Source organism: Fibroporia radiculosa (genome assembly GCF_000313525.1).
Source record: "Fibroporia radiculosa TFFH 294 genomic supercontigs, scaffold1147, whole genome shotgun sequence".
In the NCBI taxonomy this organism is placed as follows: domain Eukaryota; kingdom Fungi; phylum Basidiomycota; class Agaricomycetes; order Polyporales; family Fibroporiaceae; genus Fibroporia; species Fibroporia radiculosa.
The window spans coordinates 21,521-39,823 of record NW_012133268.1 but is presented as its reverse complement, the minus strand read 5'-3'; the positions used below and the strand labels follow the sequence as shown (position 1 = coordinate 39,823).

Sequence of the window (18,303 nt, the reverse complement as noted above, 5' to 3'; positions counted from 1 at the left end):
CGTACACAGACCGCCAGGTGGGGCTCATGACACAAGAACGGATAGCCGGCCGCCATTTTCGTGGCTTGTGGTCATGCCACATTTTGTGTGTGGCGATGAGTCGGCCTGCCATAGTGATAGCAGGAGCGTTTGTTCTACACTTTGACCGTGGCTTGTTGTGGCTGGCTTGTCGCCTCACGTATAAATACGCGACCTCTTTCCACTCTGCCGAATCACCTCTGCAATCAAACTTCATTTCTTGAGCTCCTCAGTTCACTCTGACCTAATTTATCCCCAATGGCAACGGTAGTGAGTGATCTATCCTATATTTATTCATGTTTTCTCATTATGCCTATACTAGGTCCTTCCACACTCGCTGCAGTCGCCTTCAGCCCCGCCAATCTTGCGCTTTCCTTATGAAATCACACTTGCGATCTTACTCGAGGCGGTCGCATACTCGGGCCCTACGTGGAAGTGGACCTTGCCGCTGATCCTCAAGCATGTCTGCAGAGACTGGGCTAGGGTCATTCTCATGGAACACCAGCTCTGGGCGACCGTTGATTGGGACGTGTTGACCAGTTTCCCGCCCGCCCGCATGCGCAACGTCCTACTCCTATCCGGGAATTCTCCACTCAAAGTCCATCTGTCGGGGAACGTTTTCTACCCTTACCCAGATTTTCAGCACCCAGACTTTCAGCACCTGCTCGAAAGCTTAGAGTTAGGATTGCGAGGCCTCGCGGACCACACTAGTCGGATCGTTCTCTTCGAAGCGCTCAATATGCCGTGCGAGGCGATGAGCTTGATTTTTGACACCTTCAAAACCTGCCCGGCGCCGAAATTGCGAGATCTACGTCTTGGGATTTCAACGAACACGGAGAAGCCTTGGGGGCCGCAGGACCGCGCTTGGACCCTGTTCGGCGGCGTAATGCCTATGCTACAGATCGCCCGCATTCATGATGCACCCGGCGCCTGGTCCTCGTGCGTGAACATGACCACACTCGACATTACGGAGGAAATGTTTCCCCTTGGAGTCCTCTTGCAAACCCTGCAGTACTGTACTAGATTGCGGTACTTGCGTCTCGAATTCATAGATTATGACTATGACGACGATCGGGACACGAAGATTGTAGTCGAGCTGCCTCACCTGCGACGTCTAAACATCCAATGTCCCACTCCTGCCGAGCTTTACTTTCTACGGCAGTTGTCGATCCCTTTGGCAACTTCCATCGAGTTGTCCTTCACCACTCTTACTCGGGTGCAAGCCGTCACCCATGCTCCAGACTGTTGCGTGACCTGTAACATTGCTTCCGGAACGGAGGAGTTGACACTGGAACTCCGGAATGGAGAATTCGGTAAGGAGAACGTGCTGCGTTCTCCGACGGGGCTTTTGACAATCGCCTACTGCCACTTATACGGGGTCGACGATCCGGCACTCCCAGAGGTTTACTGTGGACTCGGGATCTTCTCGTTGCCTGCGCTCAGGACGCTGACGATCCACGGCCATGCAACGGACACCTTTCCTGCTAAAGAGTGGGAACGGGTCTTCGCTTCCTTGTCCTCGCTAGTGAGACTGAATTTGCAAAATGTCCAGACGCTCATCACCCCCATCAAGCTCTTGGGGTTCGTTGGGCCGGCAGACTCGCCGTCGGTCTACTGTCCCAAACTGCATACCCTCACCATGGAATTTTCAACGGGAGACCATGCCGATATCGTCAGGGTTGTGAAGGAATCCATGAAAACTCGCGCGGAGCAGGGTTTGGGGCTGGAATCATGCCAATTTACGCTCAAGATGGACGAAGAGATTAAAGCACTCATGAGCGACATGAAGTGTGCCGTGATCATAAATGAGATATTCTGATTTCAAATTCAATGCGGACAGTCCGGATCATATGATCGTGATAAATTCACTTCTTGATTCATTTCATTTCGTGTGCATTGATATCAGCTATTTGATTTGAACATCGTTCGAGGGGTCTGGACCACCTGTTGAATTTCTTCTTTACTTAACCTGTACATACTCCTCGGAATGCTACACGATAATCACTCCGTCACATTATTTACCTTCATCTGTCCAAAAGTCCATCTCGTCCAGTTGGTTCATGGTACAGCTTTCAAGGCTTCCGCAAAATCCGCAACAATATCAGCAATATTTTCGATACCAACAGATACCTGGGAGTTCACGAATTATCATCTTGTTCTCAGCACTGAGAGGTGAGCGTGACGTACTCGAATAAGATCCGGAGTAACACCAGACGCCAACTGTTCCTCAGTGGAAAGCTGCTGATGTGTGGTTGTCGAGGGATGTATGACAAGCGTTTTCGCGTCGCCTGATCGCGCTGTCAGTAGTCTATTTGCCAGCTAATATATAAAACTACGCACCGACGTTGGCGAGGTTGCTCGCCAGCCGAAGGTTGTCGACGACCTGGCTGCCCACCTTCGCATCGGCACCTTTCACGCCGAAACTCAGGACACCACCAAAGACGTTCGGGCGGAGTAGACGCTTCGCGAGGTTGTGGGACGAGTGCGACTCAAGGCCAAGGTACGACACCCACGCAACCTTGGGGTGCTGCTCGAGCCATCTGTGCTCCGATCAATCAACATTTATCTTCCAGGAAGTGAGCGGGGTAGGAGAGCACGTACTGTGCCAGCAAAAGGGCGTTCTCGGAGTGCCGCTGCGCTCTGAGGCTCAGGGTCTCTAAACCCTGTAGCAGCAGGAATGCGCCGAAGGGGTTCATGCAGGATCCCAGGTCGCGGAGCACCTCAACGCGGCACTTCACTGCGAAGGCAAGTGGTCCAAACGTCTCGCTGAACTTGAGGCCGTGGTATCCCTCCGACGGCTCAGTGAAAGCCGGGAACTTGCCAGATCTTGTCCAATCGAATTTGCCTATAACATAGCAACGGGACGGTTGCATTGGTTAAGCGTTTAACAAATTAGCAAGGAGAAACCAGAACAAACCTGAGTCGATAACTACGCCTGCGATGGTATTACCGTGACCGCCAATCCACTTCGTAGCACTATGCACTGCAGGGAAGATTTAGGGGACAACTAGTTGGCACCAAGATGTATGCTGACCCACGATGTCCGCGCCGTGTTCAATAGGTCGCGTCAAGTAGCCTGAATAGACACAACTGTATCATCGTCTTCAGCCAACAACGGGACGGACAAGCGTACCTCCCATTCCAAAGGTATTGTCAACAATCAACGGGATGCCATGGTCATGTGCAATCTTGAGAGACGTTACATAGTAGAATATGTACTAAGCAAACCAAATACCTTTGCAAGCTCGGGAATGGGTGCGACATTGTATTTGGGGTTGCCGATGCTCTCCACATAGATGGCCTTGGTCTTCTCATCAATAGCCGCTGCAAACGCCTCCGGATCATCCCTCGTGACAAACTTGACGCCGATATTGAACTTCTTCAGGTATACTTCAGGTTTCTGGTTCATCTACTGGGAGACTACGATTCTCATGACAAAATACCTTTAAATTGATTGTACGTCTACCTCATATGTGAGTAAGATAATGAAGGTTACCGGCCGAGACCATACTCACCCCGCCGTAGAGATATGATCTAGATAACCACAATCACTTCAGATCGATTGTCAATAATATTGCTATTTGAGACGCACGTAGAAACAATGTTGTCTCCAGCACCAGCGATGGTGGAGATAGCCATAAACTGAGCAGCCTGTCCACTGGAAGCGGCGATGGCAGCCGCACCCCCCTCGAGTGCTGCAATGCGCTTCTCGAAAACTTCCTGGGGTCACAACTGAACGTCCAGATTACGATAGGAGCGAGAGGACCACGAACCACAGTGGGATTGCCAATGCGAGAGTAAATGTTTCCGAAGGCCCTGCAAACGCTATCAACTTCTGCATCTTGCTGCCGAGATGACAGGCTGTTCCGACCTCAATCCGAAGAGATCTGCAGCATGCTGAACAGGAATTCATGTTCTCAGTGTCATTTCTCTACGATCGTAGCGATCTTAGTCTTACCTCAGAATTATTGAACACAAAACTCGTTGACGAGTATATAGGGACCGCGCGAGCGTTTGTAGTCGGATCGGGCTCCTGGCCAGCATGCAGCTGGAGCGTCTCAAACTCAGGGGACCTGTTCGACAAGTTGAATCGTAAGGGTGGCATCGGGGTCGTTCACAGACAACAGACGTCGATACTACGCACTTGTAAAACTGGTCAGACATGGTTGAAAGAGGACAAGAAGGGCTGTGATTGGGAAGCGACGAAGCAAGGCGGGAGCAGTAATGAGCTGCCCCTCGCAATTTAAGTTCGCTGCTGCTGAATCGATCACGCCATCCGTCCAGGAGCTCATGCCAGCGATAGCAAGTGCGTTGCCACAGAAAAGCAGGCCAAAAACAGTGCTGAATTTCAGAGTTATATACAAAATCTGCGCAAGGCGAAGGCGTGGAGGATGACTAGAGTGGCTGCATTGCCCCTAAGGGCAATTGGAATTGCTCTTAGGAGTAATGTCACTGCACTGGCAGGTCACCTCGGGCAGGCTGGAATCGCTCGGCTACGTCCCGCTTGCGCGGGGTCGGGATTATATAAGCAATGGGCGTCCGCGACCGCCGACCGGTCAAAAATCCGCTGCGCGCAGCCATATTCGACTTATCTATTAGCTAAGACTTTGAAATCAGGATTCAGTACTGGCAACCTCAGGTATATTCTGTACTGCAGAATGGTATCAGAGAGCCAAAAATCAGATTTATCGTTAACGTTACAAGCTGTTTCTCAACACATATTCATACAACTTGTAATAGTTAAAGTTGCCAGTGAATGTTGTACAAGAAACAATCGGGCATGAGTAAGGGGTGTACATAGGCTTTATTTTGATAACGTCCGAGATAATGGGCACCTGAACTACGCCTTATATCGTCCTTTGAGGGGTCAGCATCTGGATGATGCCAGTACTGCATTGTCCGCGCTAGTCGCCCACGAAATATGCTTGATGGTTTCTCAGCATATCTCTTACACCGTATCGTCGATAAATACACGGCATCCAGTGCTCCATATTTCGTCCACGCGCTTTTGGATGCTGTCGTCTACCTTCAACGACAAATTGCAGTTATTCAATCGTGACCCCACCGACGCACGCGACACAATCGATGTCGCCAGAGCGTCGACGAACACAAACTCATCGGGCCCAGACACTGTCATGGATAGTGTGAACAACTGAGGACAATACACCGACGGCGCTTTTGCAGACGAACCCGACTCCGATCCGTCGGATTCCATCACTGTGCCGAAAAGTCGGATGAGAGGGAGGAGCGTCGGCTTGGCGTCCTTCAACGATAGTTCGGTCAGCGATAACAACGAGGAGAGGACTCGTCTCCATTCGCCGTCGAGGAAGGTGAGTGTCGCGTGGCCCTGGACGGTGAGCGACTTGAGCGCAGGCAGCGGGACGACCCCGAGCCCGCAGTACACATTCTCGGGGATCGAATTGAAGCTCACAGTACGGTAGGTGATCTTGACGTGCTTTGTGGGTGAGTGCAGCACGATCGCCGTTCCCCTATCAATCCGGAACTCGAGCGTCAGCGTGTGCGTCCTTGCACCGACATCGCGGATCACAAGCGAGTCAGGGATGATGCCGGTCTGGGAATGGGGATGATGTGTCTTGAATGTCAGGGCAACGGCAGCCGTCTTGGGGAGCGATAGGTACTGGAGAAACTGTAATTCCATCGGCATGTCACTGAAGATTCGCATGTGTGTAAGGTGAGGCAGTTTGACGACGTTATCAACGTTCTTGTCCAGGTCGTCAACCTCATATTCCGTCGCGTTCAGATACAGGCGCTGCAACCTGGTAGTATGCTTGAGTGCAGCTAGGAGTAACTTAACAGGCAGAAAGTCTTCCCTGATATTGAGCAGGACTGTGTTTCTGCTAGAGGGCCACGCAGTCGGCATATCGCGCATGATTACGTGCTGTAGCATGGGCATATCACCGTCGAACAGAGGCCAGGTCAGGTCTTTCGGTTGCCAGAGCGTCTCAACATATCTGTCAATCTCCAGGCGAAGATAGCGCAGTGTGTGTGCAGGATGCTGTTTGAAGACGGTGAAGACGATAGTCAGAGCATCGGATGTCATGCTGGTTGCCTCGAAAACGGCGATTCGATTCGCGTGGCCAGCAACGATTTGCAGCCCCATCTTCAAACGTTCCAGCTCCTCCTTGCTGGAGTAGTCGAAATCGCGTCCTGACAAATGGATACCGAGGGGATATTCTTCCGACCGAAGCAAGACTTCGCTTAGACGACTGGGCGAGAAACTGGCTAACATTGCTGAGTCGATCGTCGCCCATAGCTGGGGCGACGTGAGGACAAATTCGTACCAGTCCTTGCATACGAGCATGAGGATCGTTGTGATGTTCCAGTTCCACAGGGGTCCCGAATATGCAACTACATCCAGGAATATTGCCACAGTGATCTCTGCTGGAAGGCGGAAGATCGGTGGAATCAAGAGCGGCTGCGAGGAGACAGTCTGTGGATTACGTTAGCGGATGCTGAGCTACGGAATAAATGCACTGACTTCTGGTGCCATTTGAATGAGCAAGTTCGAGCGCAATGCGTTGATCAGTCGAGTGGCACAAATGATGGCAAAACAGAAGGAGCGGGGAGGAGCGGAGCCTTTTATATCAGCGGAGACAATAGAAAACCAGCCACAGTGTCACAGCCTACATAGTACACGACCGTCCAAACCTTCGCGGAAGCCATATCAGGCTGACCGACGGCACCGTACAAATACATCAAGGGCGGATTTTATCCGGTAGCATCAGAAGAAGCCATCAAAGTCCCAACCCTTGTTCTTCTCGCCCTCTCGCATCCACCCCAGCCTATCCGCGCTTAAACTAGCAGCGCGCACGAACAGCGTGCCGTCGAGCAGCTCGGCGCCATCGAGTGATGCACCTGATACTTTGGCCAAGTGGCCGAAATGTCCTTCCGGCCGTATGCCGTACAGAGATGCGAAGTGAGCGAGCGCACGCTGCAGCTTGCACAGGTGATCGTCCGGATGCTCCAGCGTCGTCTGCAGGATCGGTAGCCATGGGTTCGGGGATGGGTCCGCAGGCGTGAGCGTGCCCTCCCCGGGTCGGGCATATGGTGCGCCGTGCTCTTGGGGCCGCTCCGAAACTGAGGCATAAAAATCGCGAATTGGCAGCGCAGGTCTACCACGAGCAATCCACCACGCGAGAGAGTTATTAAAGTACGTCCGAAGTAGGATCGATGTCGACGTCGGGGAGAGGTATGCCGTCAGCGAGGGGAGGAAGAGTACGGACGTCACTAGGTGTAGGCTGGGGATTATATGTCAACGACATGCGTACGTATATCGATGCCACCTTACAGGAAGAAATCTCCTTTAAATTGTCCTGTCGGGCTAGACTTTCGTCCAGCCCACCCGCCGACGGCGTAAAGGACGACATTCACCCAGATAAGTTCTTCGATCTTGCTTGCGACTTCTTCAGGATTCGTTCCGTTCACAGTCCATGCGCTTGCGAGAGCCATGAGTCGTTCTCCACGTGCCTCCAGAACACGCTGGAAGATGTTGTTATCATCCTTATCATCCGAGGGAATCCCGATCGCGGCAGGGGTAAAGTCGTCGTTGTGCAGAATCTGAGCAACAACGGTAAGTGCATGCATACCATGCTCCTTCTCTGCCATAGAGCCGCTTGTTGTATTGTTCAGCGTAAGAGATGGGAGTAGGCTGACAAGACGGGAAATCGAAGTCGAAACTGTGCCGGTTGAACTCGCCACCGCATACTGGGAAAGGGAAGATGGAATGAGCACAGATGCGAAGGGCTTTTGCAAGGCTGTCTGTGCAAGGCCTATCCCACAATCAACCTCAAAGATTACACGGCTTGGACAACTACCGCTCACCTTCGGCAACCATCCCGAGTAACCCGAACTCTGCGCCATATCCGGTATGGATCATTGGATGGAAAAGCCCGGAAAGAAACCGGCTCAACATTTCCAGAGAGGGGTGTCCGACAGCGGGAATGGACACGTTCATCTTGGCGGAGAAGATGTACTCTTCAATTGTCTTTTCGGCACCCCTTTCAACTAAGATAGAAGAGAAAAACTTCAGATAGGCGTTATAGTATCTACATGCCCCCCCCGATGAGATTGGTTCGTCAGAGAGCCGTATGTAGGGGGAACTTACTTTTCATCACCCAAATGTTCATGAAAGTTCTTCTCTGTGATGCTTCCGGGGGATTCGAATGCCGGCCGCATGCTTGAGACGTGGCTCTGATATGCAGCCTCCAACAATGGCCCACTCGCACCAAGCTGGTATATTGCAAGGAGATGGTGTGACATATGGCTTTTTGAATATGATATCAGCTCTGCAGATGTAGAAATCGATGTGCGCACTTATGAAAACCCAAGTTATTGAAGAAGATGTGCCATCGCCGATGGTTTTCTTTCAGTGTCTTCAAGAGCGCCAGTCCAGAGCCATGTGTGACGCCAGGCAAGCGAGTCGGCGAAAGGGGAGAAGGCGGTTGCGAGGGAAGAGGGAAAAGCGACTCGAGCTGGCTGTTCGACGAATCCATTGCTCGTAGCTGTGAAGAAGATGGAAAATTCGATGAAGTCTCGTGTAGGCAGTATATATACTGCAGCTCGACTTTGCGCGCCTATGACGTCAGATGACCCGTGCCGTCCATGTATCTAGTAACAACAATCGCGAATGACGCCCGGCTTACAGACTCTGCCTCCATTGCATGATTCTGTAAGACAAATTGTACGAAACCATCGCTCCTATTGCCCAAGTCATCAGATAGCCGACCTCCAGAAACAGCCGCTTCACATGCTAGGAGTAGGAGACTCTCGCCAGAATGTGAATCACGGGTGCGGATCAATAGCTTCAACAGCGAAGGTGCATATGTGTGACAGGGTTGCATAAAGCTGACTGAGCGGCACCTGTTGCCGAGGCAAACCGACGACGACGCGTCCTTGGGGCACCGCTGCTGCCCTAAGGCGAAGACCATGTGACGGCGAGGGAAGAGCTGGACGCTGTGGACTTAGTAAAAGTGCCTTGTTAGGGCCCCCACAACGTGTAAGATGGTGTACGCACAAGCACCTCCTCGATTCCGGATGGGCCGCAAGAACAGGGTCTCCGACAAATCGTACCATGCTCATCATTTAGGCAGAAGGCCTAGCCTCGCCACCTATCTCTGAGAAGACACGCGAGAAAAACTGCTGCGATGGCACTACATACTTATACCTACTTGTGATCAACGCAACCGTTGAGGGTTAACGTCAAGCATAGGGGATGACTCACCTCTTTAGACGAGTAGCAGTGTCACTTTTTGACTACCTTTTTCATTAGGCCATTGTGGACTTAGCTGCAAATTTGATATTCCTCAAAAGAATAGCACGATAGGGTGAAGGCAAAAGGAAGGCTTTTACAACCATGTAGACGACGTCGACATGAGGACCGTAAAGCGAATATAAATGGTTTCCCTGTCTGAATCTTGAGCAGAGCTTATGGACTGATTGACGGGTGGCGTCAGGATCCATCGGTTGAGAAGAAGAATGGCTTCTGCTCTGCTGCCACAGAACAACCATAAAATAAGGAAAGGATCATAACTTTGAAGCTTCGAAGCATTGAGTCAGACTCTAGGGTCGAGTGTGACACATGTGAAAGAATGATATCGCTGTCACAACTCGTCACTGCTGTCACCATGCAACGGAAACAAAATTATCGTTCAAATTCGTATCTCTTGAAGTTCTTCCGTTCGGGGGAAGTTTTCGGGTTTCAAGCTTCAAGCAACTATTCTGGTCGTATTCTAATCTTCGTGGCACAACGACATAGAGCCTCAGCGACACGAAACCAATACATTGTTCGACCCTTCTACAATATTTGGCGCCTTGCACATCTCAATAGAGCTTTTTCCTGCGAGCACGGAGATTTTGTATACCTGAGTCAATTCTGGCACTTCAGGACCGTCAGTAGTTCACAGCAAATCCGAGATATAGAACTGTCATCTTAGTCCGCATGTTCAACTCGGAGGAGGGCGCAAGAAAAGGTGGATAAGGGATAACGTTGCTCGAAAATATGTGCCGCTGCTATTCCGCCCATTTCCAAGCTGTACGTATTTTCTCCGGGTTCTTCACCGGTGGGGGTTTATTTTCACTGAGGCCCTCGCGCTTGTGACCTAGCATGTTCTATACTCTCCTTCAAAAAGTACGCCAATGTTGTATTTCCCGTTGTAATTTTGGGGCACATTCTGATACACAATCACCCAAGTACGGACACACAAATAGTCATACTAAAAAGCGAGAAATAGAAAAGGCCATAACGATACTTCGAGATTTCCCAAACCCAGGAATTTCCTTCACCATGCCAGCTCAAATAGCTCAATATACAACCTGCAGACGCACGGGCAAGCAGGTATCGTACTTGTAGTTGGAGTCCCTGGGTGCAGCTTGGTATACAACATTAACCTGTGAGGTATCGTCTTCATTAGTCGCGCATAGGGAGAAGCTCCCAGTATCTCCGTTGACAGCGAGCACTGGGAGCTGGAATCCCGCGGGAGATCCGAAAGACTGGTTTGAACGAAAGTAAGTTCTCAATTAAATCCGTGCTCGATGCATGAAATCCTCTGTACCTGAACACAGTAGATCTCTGCGCCGTCTATGGGATCCGATAACGGCTGGGTTATGGTGAATCGTAGTTCGCCTCCAGCGGTGACAGCAGACCCACTAGCGGAGACGTCAGGGTCGGAGGAGACGGGATAGAGCGCGCCGTCCACGAGTGACATCTCTGGCCCAGGCCAGGTATATGCGGGAGCAGACGCGAGTGTCTGCATCATATAAGTATGTCAGCCTTTATTCTGTGCGATTTCCCAGCGGGCTTACCGCGAGAATTGCGTTACTTGTACTGGAGTCAGCGGTATCCCCAAGAACAAGTGGGACGCCTGTTCTGTTAGCGTTTGTGGCATCGGTGTACAGAGCGGCGAGGGAGAAGCCTGACGCAGTCGAGTACGTGTAGTTTCCGAGACCGGCGCACGGGTCCATTGAGTGACGACCTTGCAAGGCAGGGGCCGCAAACGACGTAGCGGCTAGGAATGCCACAACGACGGTGAATTTGGCAGAGAACATGAGCATGACTAGGATGAAAATATGCGAGGTGTGCGACTGAGACGACCTTGTCATGAAAAGACATCGACGCATATGGGACTGATTTTATACTGCGCCATTTGTCTCCTTGCCTATGATAATATCCTCAAGATGCAAGGGCTGGGAAATCCCTGGATCAATTTTATGTCACGCTTTGGTATGTAGCCCTAGGTCTTGTTCACGGTACAGCTTATCGAGCTACCAGGGATGACGGCTCAGTCATCTTTTGAATAACTCTGGAAAGCAATCGTTGGTTCTATGTCAAGCTGAGACAGGGACGATTAGAAGAAAAGAACATGGATGGCTACTTTTGTGCGCAGATGACCTGCAGTGCCGGTATCCTGGTGACAAGACTGTGAAGTGGAAGCTTAGATTTGCTGCGAGAGCGCGTTACAGCCTGAGTCGATGTCTCTCAGTTCTTGCGTCTATTGCGAATTCGCATCCTGGTGAGCCATGTCGTTTGTACCATTTGGGATTCGAGTATGTAAAACGTGTGCCCCTCAGGCCGCTTTCTATCCACAAATGCGGCGTTGTCGATCGCACTTATTCCATTTCAACTCGCCTCGTTAAAGATTTTCATAGCCGCGCGAATTTTGCTCAACTTTTTGTAAGTAGTGTTGTCACTGAAATTCAGTATTCTTGTCAAATCATTCTGAGGGAGCCACATTTCAGGATTCCAACTGATTTAAAGATCATTCTAGTTCAAATTTGCAAAACTTCAGCTGTTAAGCACGTGTGTGAAGACAATCGGTACATTTGTGGAAACCTATAGGCTGCTCACGTTCATTGGCCATAGAAAGTCAGTCGAGATCCTAGATCTCCGCCGCTTCAGTTTCAAGTTCAAGTTGTAATAAGTTGTATGCGTTCAAAGAGCGCTTATTCACCTGGAGCGAAATAAGTCCTGAAGATTGAGCGACCTCGTGGCCGTCTCAGTGATTCTGACAACCCCGCAGCTGATTGTACTTGACGGAATATGTCTTGTAAGAGGGCGGTGTCTGCCTTGCGGCCCTTGCACGGCCCACGGGAGTATTCCTTCGGAAAGTTACTTGATACTTGGCAAAGCCCATTGTACGGCGATCTGTTCAAACTGACAGCGGCGACAATCTGGAAAAATATGAGGTGAGACCTGGACTGCCTAGTATCGGTGTTTTCGATGACAAGGCGGCGATTTTGTATGCTAGGGAGTTCGCGCGGCCAAAGGTTAGATTCCATCACTGTTATGTCTATCTGCAACGGGGCACATGTTAAGACTTCATTGCACACTTTTGCATCTGCCGCTTGTGTTGATGGATACGGTACAGTTTTCCAACAACTTGCAGCGTTTCGACCTCATCCGCTTAGTTCACTCACTGACATTGTGCCATTGACTTGGCAACGGATCTGTACCTCAGTCGGTACGCAGCATTCTTATAAGATGAGCCTATAATTGGAGAGGTTTCTCGCTTTCTTATTCCGAACGTACTCGTCCCTCCCTCCCGCACTATCAGAATTGTCGACGATGGTCGTCCTTTCCGTGTCATTGATCCCCATCTTCATGGCCGTGGTCGGTTTCACAAAGACACTGCGCGGACGACAAAGCATAAACCCATGCGCTGGTCTCGGAAGTTATACATACTCCACTTATCCGTACAATTTTACCCTCGCCGCATTGAATAGAACACTTCCAAATACGGAGGCCACGGGTGAACCACTCTTCATCGGCCGTTCTTACTATGCAGCGAACAGTAGTACTTTATATACCCCCGCAGTCCTCACAGTAAGTTCACTGCAACTCTTCTTGTGTTTCACCATGGGATTGATCAGGAATAGACGTTATTCAACTCCTCCAACCCTGTGTTTTGGCCCGGGCCGCTCATATCCCTTCGAGATGGAGGCTTGTACCCCATTTCACCTAACTCTACTATGGGCGCTGTTAGTGGGAACGTTTCTGACGGCGGAGAGGTCGGCTTCGTGGCCTATCCCGACCCCTATATCTTGCCGAATCCCCCTCCAATCTACTGCATCCAAGTATGTCACGACCTAAGTCCCCCGTTTGATCTGTCGCTGATGGGCTCTGCAGCAAACATCCAATTCAACTGCTAATGCTAGCGAATCGTATCCGCTCTTGGCTGTACATGGAGAAACCAGTAATTTCTCAATGTGCATTGGCACTAACCCGTTGCTTTGTGCTCCCAAACAAAACAACGTTATCTACAAGCCAGTGGAAAATAGCACTGATTACTACTACGATACTTGCTACCCTGTTGATTTGTATGTTCTTCCGAAGTACAACTAGCAGGACGCTCCTTGCATAATATAGCCAAGCCGTATGGTGCATACGCGAATACCTTCGGCATACGACGTTTACGGAGGTCTGCCATTTCTCGAACAAGCCAAGGAACTGATTTTTCACTCATAATATGACTGATGTAGATGTGTTTCCAATAAACGACTTCTTGGACATGTGAGCCACTTAATCCGGAGTATCCAATGAACACGCAGGTTCTCTATGATAACCTGGATACAATCACTACCAGGGGCTCACGGAGTTCGGGCGATCAACGACACTGAAGTAGAGCGGAATCAACATGTTTGAAACGGCATGTCCGGTAGTTTGCGACGGAAGTAGTACGGCGATAACCCAACAGAAAAGTTGTCCAAAAGCTGGGAGTCACAAGTTTTTGGAAACTCAGCTTGAAATTGTTAATCCTGTCAGTTCAAAACTTGTTTCACTCCGACATGATATCATCTGAGCCAGCCCCCGAGATCCTCTCGATTGAGTAGTTCCTGTACGTATTTCACGAGACGGGTGCCCACCTCTTGTGATGTCGTGAATGTCCGCACTATATTCCAATTGCATAGATGTACTATGGGACCAATTTTACAGTAGAGAATAAGTTACGTTGATTTAAAACGTCGACATCCTAGTGATACGGAAGTGATGAGAATCTTTTCCCCCTCTGTATCCATGCTTCGCAGGCTCTTCGCCATTCTCTTCATTCATGCGGTACCGTTTATGATTTCAGCGGTTGAGAGACGTCAGATCCTCGACCCATGCGCAGGACTTGGGAATAATACCGTCTCCACCCCGCCGTGGAACTTTACTCTGACTGCGTATAACACGACGCATCCTAACGCCAACGACACGGGAGCACTCTTGCTCCTGGGTAAAGCCGCCTCAAGTGGGTCTTTTGCAGTACTCGCGGTGAGTGAACTTTGGGAAGGAAATTCGAGAAAATGACTCAACGGTTCGCTCATTATCAGACATACGAGTCGTTTCCATCCTTCGCCTTACCCGGTCCATTCATGCATCTCGACAATGGAACTCTTATCCCATACGCAAGCGGCTCGGAGGGTGATGCGACAGCTCTCGGACAGAATGTGACGACTGGCTCCGAACTCGTCTTCCTCCTCACAGAATATGCTTTCGACCCACCATTCCCGGCTGCGCCAATTTATTGTATCCTGGTAAGGGGTATTCACAATTCAGACCGAAACTAAAAGCTTAATTATTCCCTGGCCTAGAATGGATCGCAGATCCCCAGCACTACGCTTCCGATTCTTGCTGTGAATGGAGACATTTATAATTTCAGTCTCTGCGCAAATCGCAACACTACGCAGACGAACGTCGTGTATAAGCCCTTGCCGAACAGCTCGACTTACTACTACGATAGTTGCTACCCAGTGTTGCTGCATATCAACCCGTTGTACCTTGATGATAAAAACTGAGGTCGTGTTCTTACCATACCGTCATTTAGTTGAACTCTGAGTCCTTGTTGTTTGCAGTAGGACTAGTTTTCGTACTCCTTTCGGGGAGACGGGAGACGGGAGACGGAAATGGTTTGTAGCATAGCACCGGACAATGACATGAGTAGACTTCCAAGTCGCAAGCTACATTTGTCAAGCAGTAACTTCAATATTAAACTTCCGTCTGCAGGTGACACTGACGCGTCAGTCACAATTCACGTGCCAAACATTAGGCAGGAGAAAAGTGTGACGTTACCGTTTAATGTTTCTTCTCCCGCTTGTCTCACACCTACAGAGTCGGCACGCGTTCGAATTCCCCAAAGTGATACGCGCTACTATCTTTCTCTTCGCGCTGCTATCACTATCTTATTGACATAAAGGCCTGTGACCCATACGAACAGCGGTGTTCCATGCAGTTATTCTACGCGCATTTAGAGAACATTTTTGAATCGCACGAGCCCTCCTGATCGATGCCCCTGTTCTGCATGGCGTAACGGAATATAGTGTGCAAAACCACGGCAGTGTCAAATCCAGAATTGGTCGCCAAGTGATTGGTCTGGTCGGGCGACTGCTTCCCTTTCGTGGTGTGCCGCAGCTCTTGTTTAAGTCTCTGCATGTATCCCATATATAGGCCACACCAATTGTCCATCAGGCGAAAAAAAAATCACGAAGTAGATCCCGGGGAGAGACATGCAACCAGGGACTGGAGGACAAATGCAGATGTTAGAAGGTGTAGTCTGACTTGATATGCGCAAGAGATATTCGGCTGAAGGGAGATGACCTACAAGTAGCAAACTACCATGGACTGGTGTTCTTGTCTTTTTTGTGCATGCCCAGCTTCAACTCCCCATACCAACCAGCAGCATGTCCATACAGATCAATTATACAATCTGGCTCTTTGCTTGTGTCTGCCGACATGCTTTACAATCGCACTCCTTCCGAACATATGAAACTAGTACGAATTGTGACCTCCTGCAAATTCTGGAGGGTCCGAGCTTAACACGGTACTTTACGGATCAGTAAACGCAAGCAATGCAGCGTCTCTATAGGTGATTATCCAGAAATTGTGAACATTATATTTTGCTTCCTCGGAGACGACTTATCCCTCAAGAGCTCCCCTCAGACCCTCATCGTTTTCACAAGTAAAGACAGGCGCCTTATCGCCTGGGGGTGAATCCTTTCAAAGTCGCTCAAATTCCCTGAATCGAGCCTTACGTAGACATGCTTGTGCTCTCACCTTCTTACTGTATGGTCAAAAGTCTTGATACGGCCCATCAGTACGCAACTCTGAAGAAATTGTACTGCAAAACTATCTGAGCGGTGCACCATCGAAGACACTAAAATCAAAACGGCCATATGACACCATTAAGCTCTCAGCGGATGGCCATAGTGAAGGTGCTTCTGCGGGGCCTTGTTTTCAAAGCAGCAGTGGCCGAGAAAATCGAGAAACATCTCTTCAACTAGCAGTCTTGCACGGGTCGATGTTACGCTGGGCGTATGATATACGACTCAAGCACACGCAATTAACACTACTAAGTGTCGGTGGCTACATTGTGAGCCTCAGATTACATGCCATCATGCAGCACGCATTGTACAGCGTGAAAAAACAATCACTTCTGCGTGATTGTGAGCGAAGCGTTCTGCGACGGTGAACGTTGCACTCACTAAAATCTTTTCTTCGGCCTCATGTACGGCCACGTCACCACGTCCGCTTCCCAAAGGTCTATTTAATACCAAAGGCGACACGTCTAAATTTTTATCATCATAACCTACTCTCACGGGATGCTAAAAACCGATCTCATCACTCTTAGCAAGCAATGGAGTCTGCAATGGAGTGACATACGAGAAACATGGGCCGACGAGATGCCAATGCAACTTCTTCCGGGTGTGATATGTCGCTTCCAGTTGCTCTTCGTGACTGAAGACAGGTCCTCAAGGCATGACGATCGCGAAATAAATCCAATTGATCGTACCAGCGAGACACACGGGGATACGGGTGGAAACGTCTGCAATGGCTTGATTTGTAGAAAGGAGGGCGAAGAAATGTGTCGAAGGGCTGAGCTGGCATGACCGCTATGACAGTAAATTAACTTGGATAGAGTTTTCGGCTGGGCCAAGAAGTGGCAAACGCGGTCTCAGTCTTCAGGGAAAGACAAGAGAGACCAGTGTGTGGGGGGGGGGAACTGGGGGAGGCAAGGAAAGAGGGAAATTTTGGCTTGAAAGGCCCATTTTATGTCGTAAAGCGGCGAGGCGAAGCGAGAGACCAATCTTGAACAAGCAGAGAACATACTAGATCAAGCCAGAGTAGGGGGACGCCAGTAGCGCGGCTCATCCACAGCGGCAGCCTCTGAGAGCGCCTCTCTACCAGACGATGCATCAACATCGTTCAAACCAATTGGTGATTGCGTCTCATCCATCTTGTCTCAATCATTGGGGGCGAGCGTGAGCGTACACAAGAGAAGAGTCTTGGGGGGGTGGATATATCAAGAATCGAAGATATGGTCCCCTGTCCAGGACAACCCAAACGACTGTGGTGGCGCGACACCACCTTGAAATGACTTGCAGCGAGTACTCTTCGCATTCTGATTTCCGTGCATAATGTTCAGTTACGAGAACACCTTGTTTCGAACAGAAACTCGTAGTGTATCACCGAGGGACAATGACCACGCCAATCACGATATCCGCGGCATTGTACATTTCTGCAGAGTCGACAGGAAACAGTACAATCACTGAGAGGTTGCATTTGATCCCCTCATATCATCTGCACTGAATAAACTTATCAACACTTTGCAGACCACTATGGGCACTGACGTATGTCATTCTCGCCACTAGGACATAGGACGTGACCCGTGGTTCGCGCCATGTGTGACATCTAATAGATATATAATAACACAAGGCGAGTGTTCCTTAGCTATTGGTATTGGCATTTAGACTGAATTTATGCTCGACGAAAAATGAAAGAAAAAACGGCATCGACGACGTTGTGATATACACCGCTCGCACAGCACAAAATAGCACATCCACGCCACGCGTTTATACGAAACACAGGTGTCCAAACCCCCAAGACACTCATACCAGTGAAATTGCGCATTCAAGAGAGAAGGAGAATACCGTTGACGCACCAGGACATGTCTCCTCCGCTCGTGCTCATAACGAACGACAATTAATCGTTCAACAGGTGCAAACGACGAGTACTCCGCTAGGGGAGCTGGATCCGAGCTTGATACAGCCTCAGTTCGATTGGCAGCTCATAACGAAGCTGACTGACGAGGCAGATACTGCTCGTGTCTGCTCATGTCCGATTTCGTGCGCCAGTGTCCAGCTATTTGAGGTTCCCATCTGACCGAGTCGTCGTTTCCTCGAGCTAAATATTGACCAAAGTGATGAGGTGAAGTTCCGGGCTGTTTCGCAAAAGATCTAGAGCTAGTAAGACAGTCGGACGGCAAATTCAAGGGCTATAGTCAGAGAAGCACGCCT

At 49.9% G+C, this 18,303-nt stretch overlaps 6 protein-coding genes across 6 annotated transcripts; 2 read left to right on the top strand and 4 right to left on the bottom strand.

Moving 5' to 3' along the window:
* Positions 1-276: 276 nt before the first annotated feature.
* Positions 277-1,837, top strand: FIBRA_02223 (uncharacterized protein; the record flags this gene model as incomplete). The annotated part of the gene is made up of 2 exons (XM_012324088.1): positions 277-288; positions 341-1,837. The coding sequence occupies 2 exons, from the start codon at positions 277-279 to the stop codon at positions 1,835-1,837; spliced, it is 1,509 nt and encodes a 502-aa protein (XP_012179478.1).
* Positions 1,838-2,076: 239 nt separating this feature from the next.
* FIBRA_02222 (uncharacterized protein) lies at positions 2,077-4,182 on the bottom strand (the record flags this gene model as incomplete). The annotated part of the gene is made up of 15 exons (XM_012324087.1): positions 2,077-2,148; positions 2,206-2,306; positions 2,359-2,558; positions 2,620-2,863; positions 2,936-3,001; positions 3,053-3,094; positions 3,152-3,206; positions 3,254-3,408; positions 3,462-3,480; positions 3,534-3,552; positions 3,611-3,738; positions 3,792-3,834; positions 3,890-3,915; positions 3,977-4,091; positions 4,163-4,182. The coding sequence occupies 15 exons, from the start codon at positions 4,180-4,182 to the stop codon at positions 2,077-2,079; spliced, it is 1,305 nt and encodes a 434-aa protein (XP_012179477.1).
* A 784-nt stretch (positions 4,183-4,966) lies between these two features.
* FIBRA_02221 (uncharacterized protein) lies at positions 4,967-6,529 on the bottom strand (the record flags this gene model as incomplete). Its single annotated transcript, XM_012324086.1, has 2 exons — positions 4,967-6,469; positions 6,518-6,529. The coding sequence occupies 2 exons, from the start codon at positions 6,527-6,529 to the stop codon at positions 4,967-4,969; spliced, it is 1,515 nt and encodes a 504-aa protein (XP_012179476.1).
* A 231-nt stretch (positions 6,530-6,760) lies between these two features.
* On the bottom strand, positions 6,761-8,531 carry FIBRA_02220 (uncharacterized protein; the record flags this gene model as incomplete). Its single annotated transcript, XM_012324085.1, has 5 exons — positions 6,761-7,277; positions 7,328-7,808; positions 7,861-8,084; positions 8,144-8,302; positions 8,353-8,531. 5 exons carry the CDS (start codon positions 8,529-8,531, stop codon positions 6,761-6,763), a joined length of 1,560 nt encoding a protein of 519 aa, XP_012179475.1.
* Positions 8,532-10,338: 1,807 nt separating this feature from the next.
* Positions 10,339-11,088, bottom strand: FIBRA_02219 (uncharacterized protein; the record flags this gene model as incomplete). Its single annotated transcript, XM_012324084.1, has 3 exons — positions 10,339-10,527; positions 10,590-10,784; positions 10,840-11,088. The coding sequence occupies 3 exons, from the start codon at positions 11,086-11,088 to the stop codon at positions 10,339-10,341; spliced, it is 633 nt and encodes a 210-aa protein (XP_012179474.1).
* A 1,510-nt stretch (positions 11,089-12,598) lies between these two features.
* FIBRA_02218 (uncharacterized protein) lies at positions 12,599-14,808 on the top strand (the record flags this gene model as incomplete). The annotated part of the gene is made up of 6 exons (XM_012324083.1): positions 12,599-12,856; positions 12,910-13,107; positions 13,160-13,350; positions 14,059-14,284; positions 14,344-14,547; positions 14,605-14,808. 6 exons carry the CDS (start codon positions 12,599-12,601, stop codon positions 14,806-14,808), a joined length of 1,281 nt encoding a protein of 426 aa, XP_012179473.1.
* Between the last annotated feature and the right edge of the window lie 3,495 nt (positions 14,809-18,303).